At 33.1% G+C, this 20,353-nt stretch overlaps 3 protein-coding genes across 3 annotated transcripts; 1 reads left to right on the top strand and 2 right to left on the bottom strand.

The window, feature by feature from the left end:
- Nucleotides 1-757: 757 nt before the first annotated feature.
- Nucleotides 758-7,884, bottom strand: LOC123714346 (caspase-1-like). Its single transcript, XM_045668566.1, has 5 exons — nucleotides 7,467-7,884; nucleotides 4,591-4,769; nucleotides 2,954-3,111; nucleotides 1,704-2,048; nucleotides 758-938 (listed from the first exon to the last, which is right to left on the bottom strand). Exons 1-5 carry the CDS (start codon nucleotides 7,864-7,866, stop codon nucleotides 758-760), a joined length of 1,263 nt encoding a protein of 420 aa, XP_045524522.1. The 5' UTR covers nucleotides 7,867-7,884.
- A 677-nt stretch (nucleotides 7,885-8,561) lies between these two features.
- LOC123714106 (ethanolaminephosphotransferase 1-like) lies at nucleotides 8,562-18,817 on the top strand. Its single transcript, XM_045668239.1, has 9 exons — nucleotides 8,562-8,876; nucleotides 9,283-9,351; nucleotides 11,028-11,250; nucleotides 11,781-11,934; nucleotides 12,642-12,750; nucleotides 13,330-13,487; nucleotides 15,548-15,722; nucleotides 15,844-16,020; nucleotides 16,541-18,817. Exons 1-9 carry the CDS (start codon nucleotides 8,820-8,822, stop codon nucleotides 16,601-16,603), a joined length of 1,185 nt encoding a protein of 394 aa, XP_045524195.1. The 5' UTR covers nucleotides 8,562-8,819; the 3' UTR covers nucleotides 16,604-18,817.
- Nucleotides 18,818-19,519: 702 nt separating this feature from the next.
- On the bottom strand, nucleotides 19,520-20,296 carry LOC123714107 (coiled-coil-helix-coiled-coil-helix domain-containing protein 7). The gene is made up of 3 exons (XM_045668240.1): nucleotides 20,105-20,296; nucleotides 19,926-20,024; nucleotides 19,520-19,828 (listed from the first exon to the last, which is right to left on the bottom strand). Exons 1-3 carry the CDS (start codon nucleotides 20,153-20,155, stop codon nucleotides 19,715-19,717), a joined length of 264 nt encoding a protein of 87 aa, XP_045524196.1. The 5' UTR covers nucleotides 20,156-20,296; the 3' UTR covers nucleotides 19,520-19,714.
- Between the last annotated feature and the right edge of the window lie 57 nt (nucleotides 20,297-20,353).

The raw sequence follows: 20,353 nt of genomic DNA, 5'->3' as shown, positions 1-20,353 counted from the left end.
AATGTTTAGTTATTTTTATATACGTCTTGATTTATAAAATTCCGTAGCCGTCCATTTTTACACATTCATATCCATCAAATTTAACATTAAATATTAACATTTTTGTATACTCAAAAAGTTTGACAAAGAAGAGCTCGAAGCGGCGGGGCACGATTGGCATTTTTATGTTTGTTAGACTTTAGATGCTGTTTAATATCAACGCCACCACTATGGGAACCACAAAATTCACACTTTTCACATATGACATCTGATTAAGTGTTTATTTGCTTAATAAGCGGATATTTTGCTTGTATGCTAACACTGAACTACTACTTAAATTATCGCGCGGTTTCTGAAAACGGGATAATTTTGCGTCCCACAGTTCATTGCGGGGACACCGGGACATCTCTCATCTTAGATATTCCAATACTATTTTAGTTGTAATTATAAATGTGTTGATGATAATGATAATGATAGTAACAACCTTAAGTTTGTTATTTTATAAAATTCAAACAATTTTAATCAAATTCCTGATTAAAATCCAAAATGACCTAGCATTCTTCTTGTAAAAATCCAAATCTCGCGCCTTTTTCCACAGACTAACAACCTCGTTTGGTGTCAAATAACAGATAATTAACAATATTAGAATCTTATCGTAGAATAAAAAAAATTCTTTACATATATAATCCACAACTTTATTTTAATAGACAAAATGGTAAAGTTTCGGTCTTCGAATCCGATACAGTTGATTAGAAGGTTTTAAGTAAAACGTTATAAATCATTTTTTAAAATACATATATTTGTAAAAATCTAATTGCTTAGCATGATTACGTAAATAGTTAACAATTGCATTAGTCATTTTCTCTTTAGAAGCACTCATCTCGGAACTGTCAATGGTTTCTGACGCTTCGATGAAGTACTGCGCTGTTGCATCTTCTGGATTGTGTTCTAAATATAACCTGCAAGTTTATAAACGTATCTACGTTAACTATAAAATAACAACGTAAGCGTAAGCGGTGGCCATAAAACGTTAATGACAACTTTAAAAACCATCTTTGTTTTGTATCGAAATAATTGGCTGATAAGTTGGTTGGTTGACACATAGATGGCGCTACTAGTATTAACTAATATGATTTTTACTAATTAGCTGTAACCTTCAAAAGGCACGTGAATAAATTTAGTGTGAAGGAACTTTTGTTTATTAAAAAAAAGTGATTAAAAGAAACTTCATGTTTATAGCATTACTTTTTAGCAAAAGAAAATAGCCAAGACTTGGCTTGATAAACATAATTCGGAATCTGACACAGGAAAATCAATCATTTGCCAAGTTGGAACGAGTTTTGAAAAATGTTAATATATTTCAAATTTCCATGGGTCCAACATCTACTATTCATACATTTTTTTTATTGAATTATTTGCTGTAATTGTAGAAAAAAATAGAGTTATTATAATAAGGAGCCGTGGTTAGGAGGTCATACATTCGATCCCCGGCTGTGCACTATTCATTTCTACGAGTGCAACATCGAACGGTGTAGGAAAACATCGTGAGGAAACCGGCTTGCGAATAAGTCGACGGCGTGTGTGAAGCTGATCAATTAGATTCCTATTAGATTGACAAATGATCATAATATATGGAGAATGCTGAGGCACAGACTAAAAAAGGTTGTAGCGCCACAGATAATGTTATAAATATTTGTTTCTATATTTCTATGTGATATTATTACCTTAAACATTCCGTTATATACGCGAAGTAGTCCAAAAAGCAAACACAAGGCCCAAATTCCAATAAAGGCGTGGTCGAATCACTTCTTTCCACACGGGAGTCGGTACACGATACAGATTCACCATATTTCCGAAAATATAACTTCCGAATAAGCGTTGACGTGTCCACAGGCACTTGTGTGTTCGTCTCCACTTCTAATGTTTCCGTGTTATATTCTTCGAAGCACAAGTCGATTGCCACTTCTTGCTTCACCTCAGTGACTATACTGGCCAAGTCGTGGGTTGGCGCTAATTCATTTATCTTTTTACACAATGTCTGAATTAGCCAAGTGCCGTTGAGTTCGTCTCTGCAAATTCAGAGGTAATTTAATCAATGCTAAACAATAAAGAAACGTTAAGTGATTGACGCCCATGCCAGTCCCAAGTGCATTGCCAAAATTGGTACGCTCTTTCCTTGAAAGGAAGTCGAATTGGTTCGTAAATTGGTAGCCAGCTGGTACCACATAGTGGTGGTGCTCGAACAGCCTTAATAACGTTCAGATGTGGAACAACGGGTGTCGAGGTGATACGGGTGGAATTTCGTATTCTGCCTCGAAATCCGATGATAAAACTCAGCTGCAGATATTCATCTGACCAACTCTAAACACTACGTGGTAAATGCGGTAGAAGATGCAGAGAGCCATATATTTGCGAAACGCCGAGGAAGCCAGCCGCTCACTTTTTTTTAGCTCTTTGATATTTCAGTTATAGCCACGCTAGGAGTTTGTATCAGATTTAGTTTGTAGGTTCGGTTCGAGGCTTAATATTAATTGTATACAATCGTGCGTTATTTAAAGAGAAAACAAAAACGTAAATAAAGTGCCTCCTAAAAATCATCCTAAATAAATCAAAAGACCTCCTGTGTATCTTTATTCCCCCAAAATTTTGGGAAAAACCCCAAGTTGGCATCACTGTGTAAGATATAAAAAAACGAGACAGCGCTCTCTGTCGCAAAAATAAATTAGATTTTGGCCGCCGCTAAGTTTCTGGATTTTACCACACATAAGACATGACCAAAAACAATCAAACGGAATGCACAGTCATTTGTTTCGTTAAAAAGGTTCTTGTTTTTTATATGAGCAGGAGAATCACCTGATGTTAAGTGATACGCCCATAGAGACTCTCAATGCCACAGAGGTAGTGCAGCAACGCACCACGGATTTTTAAAAATTGGTACGCTCTTTTCAATTGGGATATATTAAAAATACTCTACCTATGTGAAGGTTTCCCCATGTATGAACTGTGGAGAACGTACATATCCGACTCAGCTGGCAAGGTATATGGTTCTATATGGCATTCATCTTTTTTTATCGAGAGAGTTGTTAAAGTACCAACATTGACTCCCTTAACAGACTGCTTACCACGACAAGCCTGGAACGTATAAAATAATTTTTAGTATACAATAATTATGATTCTATTCTTCACTTGAAACTTAAAGACAAAATTAAAAACGGCGTAATACAAAAAAGTTGAAGCGGAAATAAGCCCAATCATGTCCAGTCAAAATAACTCCTACTTGGAATGGCACAGTGGGAAAAAAATGACAGGATGACCAACGAAAACCTGGGAAGATGGAATAAAATTGATCGCACGGAAGAATTGGAAAATAAATACTGTGACATAATAACTTTTTTTTTTCAACTGTTTAATTATTTTGAATTTGGAACACGTAAATTATTTTAAAAACTTCTTTCGATTTTGCGCCATATTTTTTCGTGTTCATTATCAAATTACTATATGGAATGGTGTATTAAAGAAAAAAAGGATTGCAGTGGTCGCCTTGGACAACGTGGTTATGGAGCCGTCGGTCATATTCCAAACACTTCAAAAGCTTGGTATCAGGTGTATGTTTCTTTTAACGTACTATCAACAGATATAAATAACAACATTTCGTCCGTCGAAGCGGTCTTTCTGGTGAAAAGATCGGGGAGGCATGCTGTTAGAACTACAAAGGCTGTTAATGCTGTGAAGCCTAAAAAATCTTCGCGAGAAATGAAGATTCCAGCTGGGACTCTGTCTCGTGAACGACACCTGATGTACGAAGCTCATCTTCGATGTACAGGACACGCCCTATGAAGCTTTACAATTAAAGAGGGTGGATCGATCAAAACGCCTTCTGACGCGATATGCAGATGAAAAGCTCAGGATTATCCCCTTAACCGTTGAAAAAATTTCACGATTGAAGAACAACACAATAAGCAAAATAAAAAAGTGTAAGCTCAGAGTTCTAAAGAAGCGACCCAAGGAGTCGAAAAGGTATAACGTGATGGTTTGGTAGGGCGTGTCGAGTTACAAAACTACATTTTTATGAAAAAGGAGTGAAATCTTCAGCTAATGTGTACAGCCTTGGATCATGTTGTAAAACTTCTCAGCAATACACTTTTATATATACACTGCGGATTTTCCAGCAGGATTCTGCACCTGGCACAAGGCACGAACTACCCAAGCCAGGCTTGAAACTAACCTTCCGGGCTTTATAAGAGCTGAAGACTACCCTCATCTAGCCCAGACCTCAACCCTTTAGACTTCAAATTATGGTCAGTTTTAGAGGACAGGACAGGCCTGCTCTAAACGACACGGAGACATTGGATCTCTTAAAAAATCTTTGGAGCAAGCAGTGGCGAAATCTCCCTTGGAAACCGAGCGTAAATCCATATATACGTGGCCAAACAGATTAAAGGCCTGTATAAAAACCAGAGGTGGTCATTTCGAATAGATTTTTTTTATTTTTTGCTGAGACTTTAATAAATAAGTAGGTATAAGTTTTAATAATATTACATTACTTCATTTATATCAATACATTTTCATTTGTAGCTGCTGGCTACAGCTGGCGTAGGTATAATATCTCACCTGGATAAAGAGAAGCTTAGGTTTTGAGACCAAAGACGGATTTTCATACGTTTTGAATGCGTCTATAACATCGAACTCCTTGTAAAATTGGTCTTTCGCTCGTAGCAATCCGTTCGTCGTCCCATGGGTCAGCACTACCACCGCCACGCACCCATAGTCGGAGAAATTTCTATATTTGACTGCAAAAGTTTACATGTATTATTTGAGAAGTGGTAAGACACAGTTTCACGAAATGCTATGGAACAAGCGACAATTATAACGCAGTAATGGCGACGTGACGCAAAAGCAGTGCTGGCCTGGTGGCTTCAGTGTGCGACTCTCATCCCTGAGATCGGTTTGATCTACGGCTGTGCACCAATGGACTTTCTGTCTATGTGCGCATTTATCATTCGCTCGTACGTTGAAGGAGAACATTGTGAGGAAACCGGCTTGCCTTAGACCCAAGGCGTGTCAGGCACAGGATGATTACCTAATTTCCTGTTAGAATAACAAATTATTATGAAACAGATAAAGAAATCTGAGGCCCAAACCTAAAATGGTTGTAGTGCCACTGATTTATTTTTGCGTGCGCACGTGCACCGTGCGCCTATACTCTCAAACATCATTTATTCAAACATACATCAGATACTTATGAAAATATGTTACAGAAAGGATATACATGTCTGAAAATGACATGAGAACCATGTCCAGCCAGACAGATCCAGGCGACTTCTTCACAATCGAGTAGCCCTCACGCAGCACACAATTCACTAGGAGACTCTTTGTATTAAAGAAGTCGCATGGGTCCGCCAAGCATCCGTGAATATACATAATTATATGGCAATTAAGAAAATAATAATCGCAGATAATTAACAATGCAATACTGATAAAACGAAAACTACTACTCATCAAAAGGTCTCTATGGAGTTGATGACAATGTCCACAGTGTCATTTTTCATCACATCTTTTATGTTGCCCTTTCATATCAGTATAAACCATCACCGTTGATTTGTCTGCCTTCCAGTCCTCTATAGATTACACTCCAGAGAATGCTCCATGGAACAAACTGATTCCGTAATCCTCTTTTTAACAACGCTCTAGAACCACGTTTCACCCCTTCCCACCCACTATGGTTCGTCGTTTCTTATCAAAACAGCAAAGGAGTGGAACTCCTTCCATATTCCCTAGACAGTATGGGTTCATTTAAGCGGCGGTAAAATATCCTCCTGGACAGTCGTACCTTCATCTATAACATCAGGTAGGATGGTGGCCTATCGTCAGTCCAGTATTCTATTTAAAAAAGTCCAATCATATTTACTATGATCTTCTTGACTTTAATTCGACTTTCTTCTCGGGGATTTTCTATATGACGTCTCATTTCCGTTGGTATTTCGAAGATAATTTTTAAGGATATTCTTATTAGTCATACTGTAATCTGTAATCTTTGATACGTTATCTATAAAAACAGGATACAAAGAGAGTCATCCACCCTGTCCTACTCTTCACAACACTTCATTATAGTTTGACAGTGATTATCTTGATCGTAATACAACTATATAATGCGAATAAATGAATTATAAGGAAGAAAAATAATAAAAAAGATATTTCGGTAAAAAGAAATTGCACTGGACCCCTTTGGACAAGTTTATTTATTTAATTATTAGTAATCTTACATCTAACATACATATTATAAAACAAAATACTTAGACAATACACAAAGCCAAAACAGATATATACATTAACAATATATATGTAACAGAAAACAAGTATGGACAAAATATATATTTTTTTAAACTAAAGAAAACTAAAATTTAACATTTGAAACAATAAATAATATTTAATATTTCAAATTACTGCTTAAACAAAGAGTCTTCCCGCCCTTCCCAAAAAATTCCTCACATCTTCTATGGTGAGGTGGAAAATATCAATATCCTCATAGTTAGATAAAACCTAAAAGTTAAATCCTCATAGTTAGATATAAGAATTTAAGCCAACCACAAGAAACAGCACCCCGTTCTGAAGAAGCCAGCTTCTTTCGTCATATTATAGGGGGAAGGACAACCCAAAATATATAGCAGTGTCATTTAGTGTTAAAATTCGGGATAACTATTTATATTTTAATAAATAAAGTGATGTGTGTGAAAAAACACAAAAATGGCTGGCCACCCGCGAGCCTTCTGGCAATATGAGTGTCTATGGGTGGCATCACTAAAAACCAATTGAGCCTGGTGCCTGTTTGCCCTCTGTTACATAAAAAACAGAAAAATTAACTTTATAATCTTAATAAGTAACGTTTATATTGAAAATAACAAACTGAGTCTAAAAACTTGGGATGTATAAACAATAGATACATAGTAATGCGAAAAAACACAAAAATAATTAAGATGTAGAAAAAATACCACAAAATCCCCAAATTAATATTTTTCTAATTTATACTTTCAAAAAAAGAATTGTCTGGAAAGTAATTTTTCTTTATTTAAATAAATATGTTTAATATAAATTATTACCGTTTAGACATAAACGTTGTATAAACAACCTAATCGCTACTATTTATGTAGCTTGATTTGTCTTTATCATACATCATTTCGACAGTAAATATGTGATATATTTTTGTCTTGATATATGTCAATATTTTTTAAATCTCTACAGTCCTTTAGAATAAATAGTTTGTCTTGGTAATTTGCATATGAAGCCATGGGTTCTTAAAGAATCGTAAGTGCCATATGTCCAGCTGTCATAATACCAAATTTCATTTTTTTAAAACAATCAACGTCATTGTTTATTGTCTTTGTATTTTTAGAAAAACGAAATAAAAAACACTTTTAAACATTGTCGTCTGTATAATAAAATACTCCTATTAGGTTTGCCGTACAAAAAACATAAATAATTTTACTTACAGTTTCTTAATACACCCAGCAGGAAACTTTTCGTTTTATCTTTATAAGGTTCAATTTCAAAGCCAAATTGTGAAAATGTATTTATCAAAGCACTGACATCCTTTTCCGTTCCCAATCTAGGCTCATAGCCAATTATGTTTTCTTGATTGAATATTATTAACAAATTCTTCTCGAATTTCTCTAATTCGTAAGTTTTCGCAAATTTATTTAGCGGCTTAGCGTTATACCAAACAGTATTAGGATAAATAATATTGTCTGGATGTATTTCTGTTGTCTCTGGAGGGGCTTGCAGTTCCGCTTCGACTTCGTAAGTTGGAGGGTTATAAACCGTTCCATCTATTGTTATTACCGTAGCATTTTCATTAGAATCACTTTCATTATTTATTTCCCATGAATCCATGGTTACGTTTGTTTCTTACGTACTATCATCGAATACTGCTTTAATAAACTATCTTATCTTGTAGATAAGTATGCAATATACAATGAAATGACATCCGATAATAATTGGGCGGGGATAAAATATAAAATTAAACTATCGAACTGATAAAATTTATGAGTAAGCAAATTTACCTTTTATGGACATTGCCGTTTAATTTTTTCGACAAATAAATTTGATTGAATAACTTTTTGTGAGTACACTCGAACCGATCATACAATATGTTCAATGTGTTCCTAATATAGTGAATACCCTTAATTGTTTATCGACTGTGTTTACTACGGTAGTGCTGTCGGTAGTGATTTCTAAAGTTCACAAGTCACCAGAAACGGCAAACAAATTACAAATTTAATCATAATTTCTCCTGGGATGGATTCGAAGAGTTGTTTAAAAAGTAATGTGGCCTTCGACGAAAATCCTTACAATCTAAAATGGTGTGGGAATAAATTTCACGTGACTAGGTACGAATTCGACGAATTCAGGTTAATGTATTTTTAATAATCTTCATATTACATCGTTAGAAAAAAAAGAATATATAAGATAATAGGGTACGATCGTATTGTTTGACAATAACAGAACCGTCCACAATATAGTCAGTAATCAATCTGACATAAAAATTTATATATCTGTATATCTAGTGCTTCCCGCGGTCGACAAAATTATCTGTGGACAAGTTATAGTTAAATTACAGTAGGCAAGCGGCAAGTCTATTTTATTCACACAGAATTTAAATTGTTTTTTATTTACGGTCTATTACCTATTTATGTAATTTATATAATTTCTATCGATTCCGCTTGCTAGTATCTAATATCTTACATTCAGTTAAAAAATCATGTGCCACAAACGTTTATGTTCTATTGTAACGTAGTTCTGGCCCTTTTAATTTTGGTGATCTTATAAAGTTAAAATCAAACAAGATGTTTAATTACAAGTATTTATCTCGGGAACATCTCGAAGGATTTGACAATTACAAGGTACTGTATATTATCCTAAGTTATGTTTATGAGTTTTACTAAGGTTTCAAAGCTAACCTATAAATAAACCGATCGATTTGCGCATCATAATATGACTCTTTTTTATGTTTTTATGGTTATATCACAGAATATCTCAAGGAAATCCGGATCATAGTTAATATATCCATATAAAGCAATTAAATATGAAGATTTTAACTTTGGAATTCGAATTGAATAAAACCTTATTTTGAAACAATTCAACTCACATTAAACTGTTCATTTTTTTATGATCTTCAAGGCATAACCGTTATTACTGACACTAACACTTAGCATTGACTCAAAGAGTAATCTACCACTATAAAAATGCAAAATAATTTCTTTTACAATCTGAAATAGTAACTTTCAGTAAAATTATTTTCTATTACAGTATATGTCAAAAGACACCAGTCCTCTCAGTGTTTATGTTATGCACCCATTTTGGAATAAAGTTGTAGAGGTAAGCCAATTTAAATATTAAACCACCATTATTATAATCTAGGCTATAGTCTAGGGCTGACCCCCTATACAAATTTTCTTGGTTACTCCATCTAGAATTGGGAACCCAATGGCTACATGTCTATGCCTCTAAATAACTGATCATTGGTCTACAAACTTTGTTGCCTAATCTAGTGCCATAACACTGCATTCACCTCTTAAAGTTACACCCCTAAATACGTTTACCTCACTTACTTTTAGTTAATTCAATTGAACTGTATATTACAGTTCATTACAATAGTGAAACATAAACAGTTTAGAAGGAAACAATCACTGATGGGACAGGCCCATTTTCCAAACCCTCTCATTTAAGGCATAAGTCTGATGTCTTAGAAATACAGTACATTTTTAAATAAAAATTCTATTTTAATCTTTAACCTTCAAAAAGTTGTATTACACAATATGCATGACATAAGAGGTAATGAAAAATCATAACTATATTTAACAATCCAGAGATATTATTTTAAACTTACTAACAAGATTAATATAATGTAATTAAAATCATAAAATGGATGCAATCAGTTTATTACTTGAACTAAACAGGCCTTTTTTCAGGACATAGGTATGGTTGAAATTTATACTATGTGTACATTAAAATTTGTTATATGTAAGCTGTTGCAAGGTCAACATGGCTACACCATGTATAACTAGTTTTTATGTATAATTTTAACATACATCAGTAAATCAATAATTGAACAAATTATTTAAAACACTTTTGGAACAATTTATAAAAGAAAATGTTGTATCTACTACAGTGTAATCTCTACATAGTGATGCTGAAGGAACTGCATTTTCTAGTGTTATAGAGTTGTTTTGTTCTATGTACTTGAATTAATCTAATGCAATTAATATAGATATTTAAGAAAGTTTCACATTGCATAATACATATAGTTCAGTTTCTTTACTATATGTGTGTGACAACAGATAATTCATAAACATATTAAAGCACTAAATCTCTATGGTACATTTGATAAACCAGATAGCAATACTTTTTTGGAAGGATAAGATAATATTTCTGATAATTTTTTATAATGTTATAAATCATTGGTTGTATATTGTATTCTAGGCTGGGTTTAATTTGTGGGTTATAAAGCGACCCTACATGTAAAGATAAGGCAAAGAAATTCAACTCAGGCACTGATAAATCAATATATCGTCACTTTTATTAAATTTATTTTGTTTATGTTGATATATTTTAAAGCAATATTCATACTTACCATAACTTTGTGTATCATGCTCTGAATGAGGTTTAAATTTCATTATTTTTAGTTATTTTTAATTTTGTAGTTTCTTGTTTTAATTTTTTCCTTGTTTGTTTGAAATTTTTGTTTTTATAATTGATGTATGTGTAAAATTTCTGAATATTTTGTTGTTGTTTTAAGCATACATGTTTTCTAAGACTTATTAATAAATAGTAGAGGTAAACATACCTGTTAAATAATTGTTTAGTCATGGATTATTTTTATTATGAGTAAAAGCAAAAGTGGTTAGGGGTGGGCAACATATTCAAAGTTAGTAGAACTAAACCTACAAATATAAATATTAATGTTTTTCTTTCTCCTGTCAAAGCCCTAGGGACAAGGAAAAGAAGCCTTAAGATCTACCCTTCGTTAAACAGATATTTTTATTAATTTACAGCTAGTACCAAGATGGGTTGCACCAAATGTTTTAACATTTTCTGGATTTCTCCTCACTGTACTTGATTTCATATTATTATCATACTATGATTATGACTACACGGCTGCCAGTGCAGTGGTGAAAAACGAAACTGTGGTGGAACCACTGAATGGCAGGACCGAAGTAATACCCCAAACGCTGTGGTATTTTCTGTCAGTGTTCCTGTTTTTGGCATATACCCTGGGTATGATTTTTATATTGATACTTCAATTTATTAACCATAATAAGGAAATACATTTTAAGATATATCTGACGACAGTGGAACAATAAATATATTTTAGCAGTCGGTATGCCAGTCCCACTGACTAAATGAGAATGGAATGACTATGAGTCAAACAAATGCGTGGGAATATGGTCATTTTGGTAAATTAAATATTATAATTGGCGTGAATTATTCCGGCATAGACAGTGTTAAGTAATTGCGGAAGTATGCCCATACAGTTAATAATACATAATACATTTATACCCTAAAACATGCTAAGGATAGGAGAGGTTCTTGACCTTGGCCACTGGGAACTTCAGGCTGGCCAGTACATGGTAAGACAGGTCGAGGATTCTTCCTTAAGGTTGGAGTAGGTACATCAATAAAGGAATTCATCGTAATCAGACATTAAAAAAATCACACAGCATTTCCAAATTAATTAATCATAACAATTTTATTAATCAATTAATATAATTCATAATTTATTAAATTGCCACCCATGATTTTTTCAGATGGTATTGATGGTAAACAAGCCCGTAGAACACAAACATCAGGTCCGCTTGGTGAACTTTTCGACCATGGACTGGATTCATACTCAGTTTTCTTCATACCGGCTTGTCTTTATTCCATATTTGGTCGACTGGATTTCTCCATTCCACCTATAAGGTATCTAATCTCTTTCTAACACATTAGTTTTGAAGTTGTTGGTGTTTGAAAACCACTAGATCGGAAATTTGGATATATTAAAAAAATATTATTTAATAGAAATTAAATTTTTTTTGTGTATTAATGGATTTCTTTCTATGTGCGATTTAACATTCGCTTGAACGCTGAAGGAAAATATCGTGAGGAAACCGGCTTGCCCTAGACTCAAAAAGTCGACGTGTGTCAGGCACAAGTGACCACCTACTTTCTTATTTGATTGACAAATGATTATGGAACAGCTACGGAAATCTGTGGCCCAGACCTAAAAAGGTTGTAGCACCAATAAATTATTTTTTATTTTAAATATTAACTTTAAAAAATTCTAATCGAAAACCCAACAAAACGCTTGTCTATGCGTGATGACGTGGAACTGGTCCCTATGACCATGGTTTACCAAGTAGTCAAACATCAAGGTGTTTACGTGGTCTCATACACAAATACATAGGTATACATATATTATAATTCGATCGAATATTTATATCTAATAATAATAAATGTCGGATCATCGATTCGACCAATCCGCGACAGTTTCGTGTCACGTGACTGACGTATGGAATTCTATATTTTTGTTTATGGATTTTTTATCTATTTTTAAGTTATTCTACTCCATAACGCCATTTATGGCCATGATTTATACAGATTAATACTGTAATAGGACTTTTTTCCAGAATGTATTATGTGATGTGGAACCTTCTTTTGAATTTCTACATAAGCCATTGGGAGAAATACAATACTGGAGTATTGTTCCTGCCCTGGGGATACGATTTTAGTATGTGGGTAAGACTTAATTTTGATTAACGTTTTTTTTCCTTACGGTTGAAGTTTATTATTCTATTAAAACTAGAATGATTACAATTTTCATGTTAAATTTTACGTATATATGTTCACGCCATTATTTGGCATAATATAGTATGATATGTACTGCTATTATGTAATTTATGCTATATCAACTATTTGACAGGTGAGATATGATATATATAATGAGCTCCGAGTGGTATATAACTTAAAAAAGTGCTAACTTATGAATGAAACCATACAATAGTATTGAACACAGCAGCATTCGAGCTGTCAAAGGTTGAAAATGCAGTGTTAGTTTAGTGGCTTTAGTGTGCGACTCTAACCCTCAATGGACTTTCTTTGAGCGCTTCTAACACTTTCAGTGCAGGAAAACATCGTGAGGAAACGGGAATTTCTCAAAAAGTCAGTCGGAAATGTTCACGACAGAGACACGAAAGCAATTTGAGGCCAAGATTGAAGGATTGCGTCTAGATTATTATGGGATGGAATAATACGAGCTGGAGGGATAAACGGTGAAACCCGGGTGGCGAGTTTATAACATGATTTTTATATTTACAGGCATCGACATTTTTCTTTATGTGGACTGGGGTAAAGGGAACAGGGTACTATAAAAAGTACATTTTTGGCAGCTATACCTTGGCCAATGCCTTCGAGTGGGTCATATATGGTACGGGTGTGTTCACCAATCTACCAGTTGCCTTGTATAACATATATTTGTAAGTACACAAAATTGTTGTTGAGGGTAGGAAAATATTTTTGCTATCCTACCCTCATTTTTATAAAAACATTAAATTATTTAACATTTAATTTTTTAAGTTATTGAATATAAACGTTTAACTCGAAATTAATTAAACTACTACAAAAACTTCAACTGTCAGCGAGGTTCGTGCATCTCAAAATTAAAATGACAATTGACATCTCTTTAAGCTGTCTTTTAGGGTTCAAGGCACTTATCTCCCTTAATCACTTATTCAACCACAAATTACATAGACCCAACGTCTCATCAAGAATATCCCACTGAATACTCTATCAGAACTAGTCAGCGTGCCCTGAACCCACTTGAGGCATATACTATGCTCTGATTGGTCGTAACAATATTCATACAAATTTTTCATTAAGTAATGAAACAATGGTATATATATAATCATAGTTTTGGGAAATTCAGTCGAAGTAAATAGGATATTTAAGGCTCAAAATTAATGTATTAGAGCAATTTGTGGATGGAGCAAACTGTCTTGATAGTTGCGTACCTTTATTTAAGAAGCTCAAAATTGTAACTCTTCCCTGTGTTTATATTTTAGAATTGTCCTTATTCGTGCACAGAAACATACATATTTTTAAGTCTAAATCAATCTGGAACTGTTTAGGAAAAACACCTTTTGTATGGCAATTAAGGTTTACAATAATTTACCAAAATAATTAAAATATCTTCCGACTAGAGTCTTTAAAATCGACTTGGTGGATTAATTTTGGAAAAAAAAATATTATTATTCAATAAATGATTATTTGCTTGAGACACTGTAGTTGATATTAATTTAATAACATTTGATATGATATTGTTACGAGCTAGGGGATCGGATAGAAAATGCCGTAGATTTCTTCAAAGGTTTATTTCTTGAAAAATCAATGTGGAATTTATGGGCACAAAATTAATTGCAGAGATTCACTAATAACACACAAAAAACACAGTCACTAATTACTTCACTAATGCACACTTCACACTGTACTTTATCACTTGTATTCACTTTATTCGCACTTTATCGCTTCGGTGTTTCTCTCGTGTAATCGCATTCAAAACTTAGTGACTAGTCGCGTTTCGGTTCGCTTATATATCCCTGGGAATAATTCTAAACAATATTCGAGAACTCTCTAGGCGGGCTTGCTACTGAGTAGCGATTGCACAATTCTAGAACGTCCGCACTCTTTGTCTCTTTCGCACGTTGCTCCGTCCTTGTCGTACGGCGTTCTAGAGTGCTCAGTCTAGTTTCGAGAAAGTTCTGATCTTCTCTCTCTCTCTCTCGTATCATTTCGTCCTTGCCTCACACCTAGAAAGTTCTGTCTAGAATATTCCTTCATCAAAGGGGTATACCTAGGCCTGAAAACGCCTGAAAACGGGTCTCCTGAAAACGCCTGAAAACGGGTCTCCTGAAAACTGCACCACTCTACTACACATGTTCTGAAACCGACTGAAAAAAGGTTTCAGCTTCCTGAAAACTAGGGTAATATTATGGAAATTATAATTTTCTAATATGTGATTGACCCTCTCCTGAAACGGTCAAAAATCATATTACAGCCTGCTGAAAAGTTCTCTAACTAGTGGAAAAATCTAGAAACATTGCAGTCGACCCGTCTTCGTAACAATATGTACGGTACAAATAATATATGAATTGACTTCATATGACTAATAATGTATACTGTAAAACTCCTTCAGAGACAGATTTGCGCGCCAGAATGGCAGAATATGCGAAATTACTATTGTATCATATTCTTGCAATTAATTGTTATTATAATGAAATTAATAATAAAACAAATCGAATAAAATTAAATTATGATTTTTAAAATTAAAAGAAGGATCTGTATTGTTAACCAAAGTTACAATAATAATTAACGGCCTATCAGAACATTTCCTTATAATCCGAGCATACTCTGACATATATAAAGGAATTCTACCAAAACAGCTGAATGGGAAAAACACATATATAGATAAAAATATTTTTTTTTATTAGATCATCAGTTTTTGGAGGACTTTTAACCATTTTTTAACCTCTATTTTCAGGTCATACAAACTTCGCACCGGCAAAATGCGTAATCCACTAGAAGCAATACGACCAGTTTGGTCAATTTTGAGTGTTTTTCTGGTGACATCGGTGTGGGTCCACAAATCCCATTTGGTGGAGGTCGAGCCACGAGGAGTGTTCCTACTGATAGGCACTTTGTTTAGTAACGTTGCTGTGAGTATTTCAACCTAAATCTAGTTTTAATACATTGAAATTAAATTTTTAAAAGTAACTAACGGTAGGTTCCCATAACCATCGTTAAAACTTTAAAGTTTATAAATACGAAACGTTTCAGTGCCGGCTTATAGTAAGTCAAATGAGTAATCGGAGATGCGATGCGATCAACTGGCTTCTATGGCCGTTAAGCGGCAGTGTCATAGCATCGATTTTCTTCCCGGGATACGACCTGGCTATATTCTACGCTCTGACGCTTCTAGTAATCGTGGCTCATGTGCATTATGGCGCTTGTGTGGTGAGTATTTTAACCTCTCGACTAAAATAATGTCCATAACCTTTTTAGGTTTGGACCTCAGATTTCTACTTCATCATTCATAAATAGGATCACTCCTGTGCCTGACTCATGGTGACGTCATGGGTCTAAGGCAAGCCGGTTTCCTCACGATGTTTACTTTACCGTTCGAGCTATTGCTAAACACGCACATAGAAAGTCTTTTGGAGCTGGGGATCGAACCTACGACCTCAGGGATGAGCGTCGCACGCTGAAGCTGCTAACATTGCTCTGAAAAAGCTTAAAAGTTTGAAACGAATATAATATATTAATAAAAATAAAATTATTTGTTAGCAAATATTTTCTAATAACTGTGGAATCCACTCCCGTTGGGAAGTCTTCCCTGGATACGACCTCCAATTGTTTAAAAATAGATACCCTTCAAGGCCGGCGCGCAATAAAATGGATGTCCATGGGCTGCTATGATTGGCCTTTTCGAGCGTCTCGTTCACTATAAAAAATTAATCACAATGTTGAATTCCAGGTACGACAAATGTGCGATCACTTCAGAATAAGATGTTTCTTCATAAAACAACGTGCAGATTGACTTTTGGAAGACAATGTGTGCTGATAACATAACATAACGTCAATAGCATTTATTCAAAATTCGAATTCAAAGACATTTATCGTTTACATGTGACGTATGTCACAGATGACATGTGTCAAATATATTTGACAATCATGTCTTGTTTGATATAGCGCCAATTAAATATTTCTAAATTAATAATGAAATATATGTCCTGTTTGACTAAAACTAAATCATATCAGTCAAAAACGGTTTTATTTAAAAAAAAATGATTGATTTGATGATTTTTTTAAAGTTTCGCTGTAGTTTTTCACTGTTTTATATTTCCTATAGAACTTAACCAAACTTTATTCACTCAGTTTTTGATTGGTCAGTGTTAGTTTTTAATCGTTACGTCCAAGTCTGACAATTTATTACATTCCCTGTGAACAAATATTCGTATCGAGTAAACTATACGATTACGCACTCTATACTATTGTAGTAATCGGCACTCTACATTAGGTTAAGCGTAACTGCTATTGAGTTCCAACTATGCCCACGGAGCGCTCAAGTTTTTCATACAATAATATAGTGAATTATTCCGTTAAATTAACATGTATTCAATTTAAATGAACGGTATTTATGAATGTAATTGCATTCTTTTTAACAAGCCTCCTTCATCTCATTCGTGCATATAGCGTTGACGCTATGATGAAAAGAGACATTAATAACGGTGCAATTAAATTGGTTTTGTTTTTCAATTTTGTCTTTTGGATTCACCATCAGATTTAGATTTAGAGATAAAATTTGTTATAATCTGTGGCCTGATAAATAATCAAATCCGGAAGATGATTTAAGTTTGGCAGATTGGCAACATTTACATTGATGTGGATCTGTGCAAGCGGATTTCTCTTTGGCGCGTTTATGTTATGTTATTACAGTTTTTACATTTTACAGCACGCATTGTCATATTGGAAAGAAATTAATTTTAAGTATATTTTTTTATGTATATATGGGTTCTTTTGACCAAAATTGAAAATGCAACTGCATTTTGAAATCAAGATTTTTTCCTTAAAATTTAGTCATTTGTATAGAATTGGTATTGCTTATTCAAACTGATGTAAAAATGTCGTAACCATGGTAACAAATCTAGTCTGTGGTACTCTGTAATTTTCGGTACAAAAACATATTACCTTTGCTATTGGGAATTACAGTACTGGTGCTGTTATATGGTTTTAGAGGACGCTCAATTCAGATTTTTTAAAACAGATTTACAGTTATGTTGCTCACTCCATTAGAAAATAGTACAATATGTCAGGTCTAAAAAGACAAAAATCTAGGTTTTAGGTGAAATTAGATTTGACCGGGTTTTCACAGGAAACAATCTGGAACTTCTAGATGTTTTTACTTATTACATATTTGTTCTTTACTCCCGCCGATGTTAATTACTGCTTTTTAAATAATTTTATATATTTAGTTGATGTGCTTTAGAATTTAGTGTAAGATATGTGGGGACATATTTCTAAGCATGACTAGTATTACAAAAACTAGTCAACGATAAAAGAGTTCCCGCGTATCTTAACCTAATACATTTAAATAGTCAATTGTTATTAATTATAAAAAAAAAATTATATTAACAAATATTTATTTGAATTTAATTTAGTAAATGGTGTGTTATTTACATTTCATAGTTTTAAACCTCAAAATGAAATCAGATTTACTGTTTTATCTCTTTTCACTACATTATAATCATAATTAGACAGAAAGAAACGACAATATTTTTTAAAGGACAGCTCAGTTTGACTCATTTTCTTTTTATAAATATTTTAATATGTATACAAAGTTGGTTTTCTTCACTAATGTAAACCTGCCAATGCGTTAATTTAGCTATACACATTTATAGTTTAATTATAAACCAGATTTAAATTAATTAATCAAAAGGTGTATTAAATGAGATTTTTTTATTGTGTTTTTTCAATCGCGGTTTATTAGAATTAAAATAATTCGAATTAGCAGTCATGTCAATTACAAATGTTTTGATGCAAACAGAAATATGTAACAAAAATCCTGTTCACTCAATTAAATATCTATATATATAGATTATAGAAATGGGGCTGTTTATTATAAAAACTTGACGTTTGCCTAACTCATGTCAATATCTTGCCTTTATGCTTTCCATAAGAGGTTTTGACTTAACAGGGTTATTGTTACATATTCATATATTAATAACAATATTCAGACCGATGGTTGTATTTAGCTTTTAATCTTGACCTAGCTTAGTACAATTGCCTTATAGTATACTACACATAAGTCATATCTAGCAGCTGCCTTTACATTTTGATTGTAGAATTTACTTCACTGCAGAATTCTTAATAAGTTCATTAAGCAGCCAGCCGTGTACCAGATGGTATAATTGAATACTCACACAAACATTCTCGTTAACTGTTTATAAAAAAATCTTTTAATGTTTGTCAACATTATAATAGACAACATTATTTACGACTGGTGTGTATAATGAGATTATATTTTGTTTAAAATTTAATAAAAACTACCAGAATTAAGTTATAATTATTCTTGTACAGTGCTTATAATGGATTTATTTAATTTTGAATTAACTCTGGTTACTATTATTTATGGTTGGTCATGGGTTCTGTTGTAACCTAACTTATCGAAAACTAGCATTGTTCATGCATACTATCAATATTTGTATAGAACTAATATATGTTGAATTTTGTCAACAAGTTCTTCCTGACATGCCTTCATAGTGTAAAATGTAGGTAGAAAAGGAAAATTTGAAAATAGTCTTATTTTTAGTACTTGCAACATAAAATATTATTGTCAGTAAGCAAAGTAGCTCTGTTTTGTAGACAAAAGCTGTTTAAAAATATCCTTAATGGCTTGTTTTGGTAAATACAGCTTCAGCTCAACCTTTATTTTTGTGAACAAATAAAAACATCATAATATAACAATATTTTATTTACCTTGTATTAAATTTCTATCTGTTATTTTGATAGCTTTAAAATAAAGTTTCAGTAGAAAATCTAACTTTTAAGTCTTAATTATCAAGACGTCAAAAAACCTCTGTAATATAATATGTAAAACAAGATTTGTTTGGAAAGTTATAATTAGTCTAATAAATAATTTTAAATAATATTATGACGTAAAATAAACGTTTTTCAAGTACTCCTGTTTGACATGCTCTCTCTCTGTGAGATCTGGAAGGTAAGGAGTTAGGCCCTTTGCTCTGCGATCTTTGGATACTTTACCCTAAAATAAATTCATAATTTAAAGAATGAAGAATTCTATGGGTAAGTTTTATTTATAAATCTAAACGAACTAAATAGTAATATTCATATACACTTACCCAAAACTTTTTACATGTATTGTAGTTATCAAAATATAATTCACACTTCTCTGCGTCAAACCCATTTTTATCCAAACATTTGTAGGAAGCTTCTTGTTCCTGAAATTTAAATGTTATGCAATTTAAAATATAAGTAATTGAAGACAAAGCTTTAAATTGGCTTTATTTCAAATAATTACCTTTAGGCAAGGGTTATTGCGCTCAGCATCAGGATTTTTTAAAGAAGGCATAATACTTATTCTTGTATATTTTATATGCAGAAATTATTTATTAATGTGATTTGGGGTAATCAGGGTAAATCCATGCTAATCACTACAGTGTTTTTGTAATTTTTCCCATTATTTTGACAACGACAAATTATAGTTTATGTTTAAAACTGACAGTAACCCTGGAATGTCACATGATGATATTATCGATATAGTAGACTG

Source organism: Pieris brassicae, chromosome 9 (assembly GCF_905147105.1).
Source record: "Pieris brassicae chromosome 9, ilPieBrab1.1, whole genome shotgun sequence".
Taxonomy (NCBI): Eukaryota; Metazoa; Arthropoda; class Insecta; order Lepidoptera; family Pieridae; genus Pieris; species Pieris brassicae.
Note: the sequence above shows the minus strand (reverse complement) of the source record. Positions and strands in the feature narration are given on the sequence as shown.

Coding starts and splice junctions, on each gene's coding strand:
- LOC123714106 (XM_045668239.1), top strand. CDS start 8,820: ATGTTTAATTACAAGTATTTATCTCGGGAACATCTCGAAGGATTTGAC. Junction 13,488..15,547: donor GCCTTGTATAACATATATTT/GTAAGTACACAA, acceptor CTCTATTTTCAG/GTCATACAAACTTCGCACCG. Junction 16,021..16,540: donor TGCATTATGGCGCTTGTGTG/GTGAGTATTTTA, acceptor GTTGAATTCCAG/GTACGACAAATGTGCGATCA.
- LOC123714107 (XM_045668240.1), bottom strand. CDS start 20,155: ATGCCTTCTTTAAAAAATCCTGATGCTGAGCGCAATAACCCTTGCCTA. Junction 20,025..20,104: donor GCAATAACCCTTGCCTAAAG/GTAATTATTTGA, acceptor TTTAAATTTCAG/GAACAAGAAGCTTCCTACAA. Junction 19,829..19,925: donor ATACATGTAAAAAGTTTTGG/GTAAGTGTATAT, acceptor AATTTATTTTAG/GGTAAAGTATCCAAAGATCG.
- LOC123714346 (XM_045668566.1), bottom strand. CDS start 7,866: ATGGATTCATGGGAAATAAATAATGAAAGTGATTCTAATGAAAATGCT. Junction 3,112..4,590: donor CTAAGCTTCTCTTTATCCAG/GTGAGATATTAT, acceptor TATACGTTCCAG/GCTTGTCGTGGTAAGCAGTC. Junction 939..1,703: donor TATATAACGGAATGTTTAAG/GTAATAATATCA, acceptor ATAAACTTGCAG/GTTATATTTAGAACACAATC.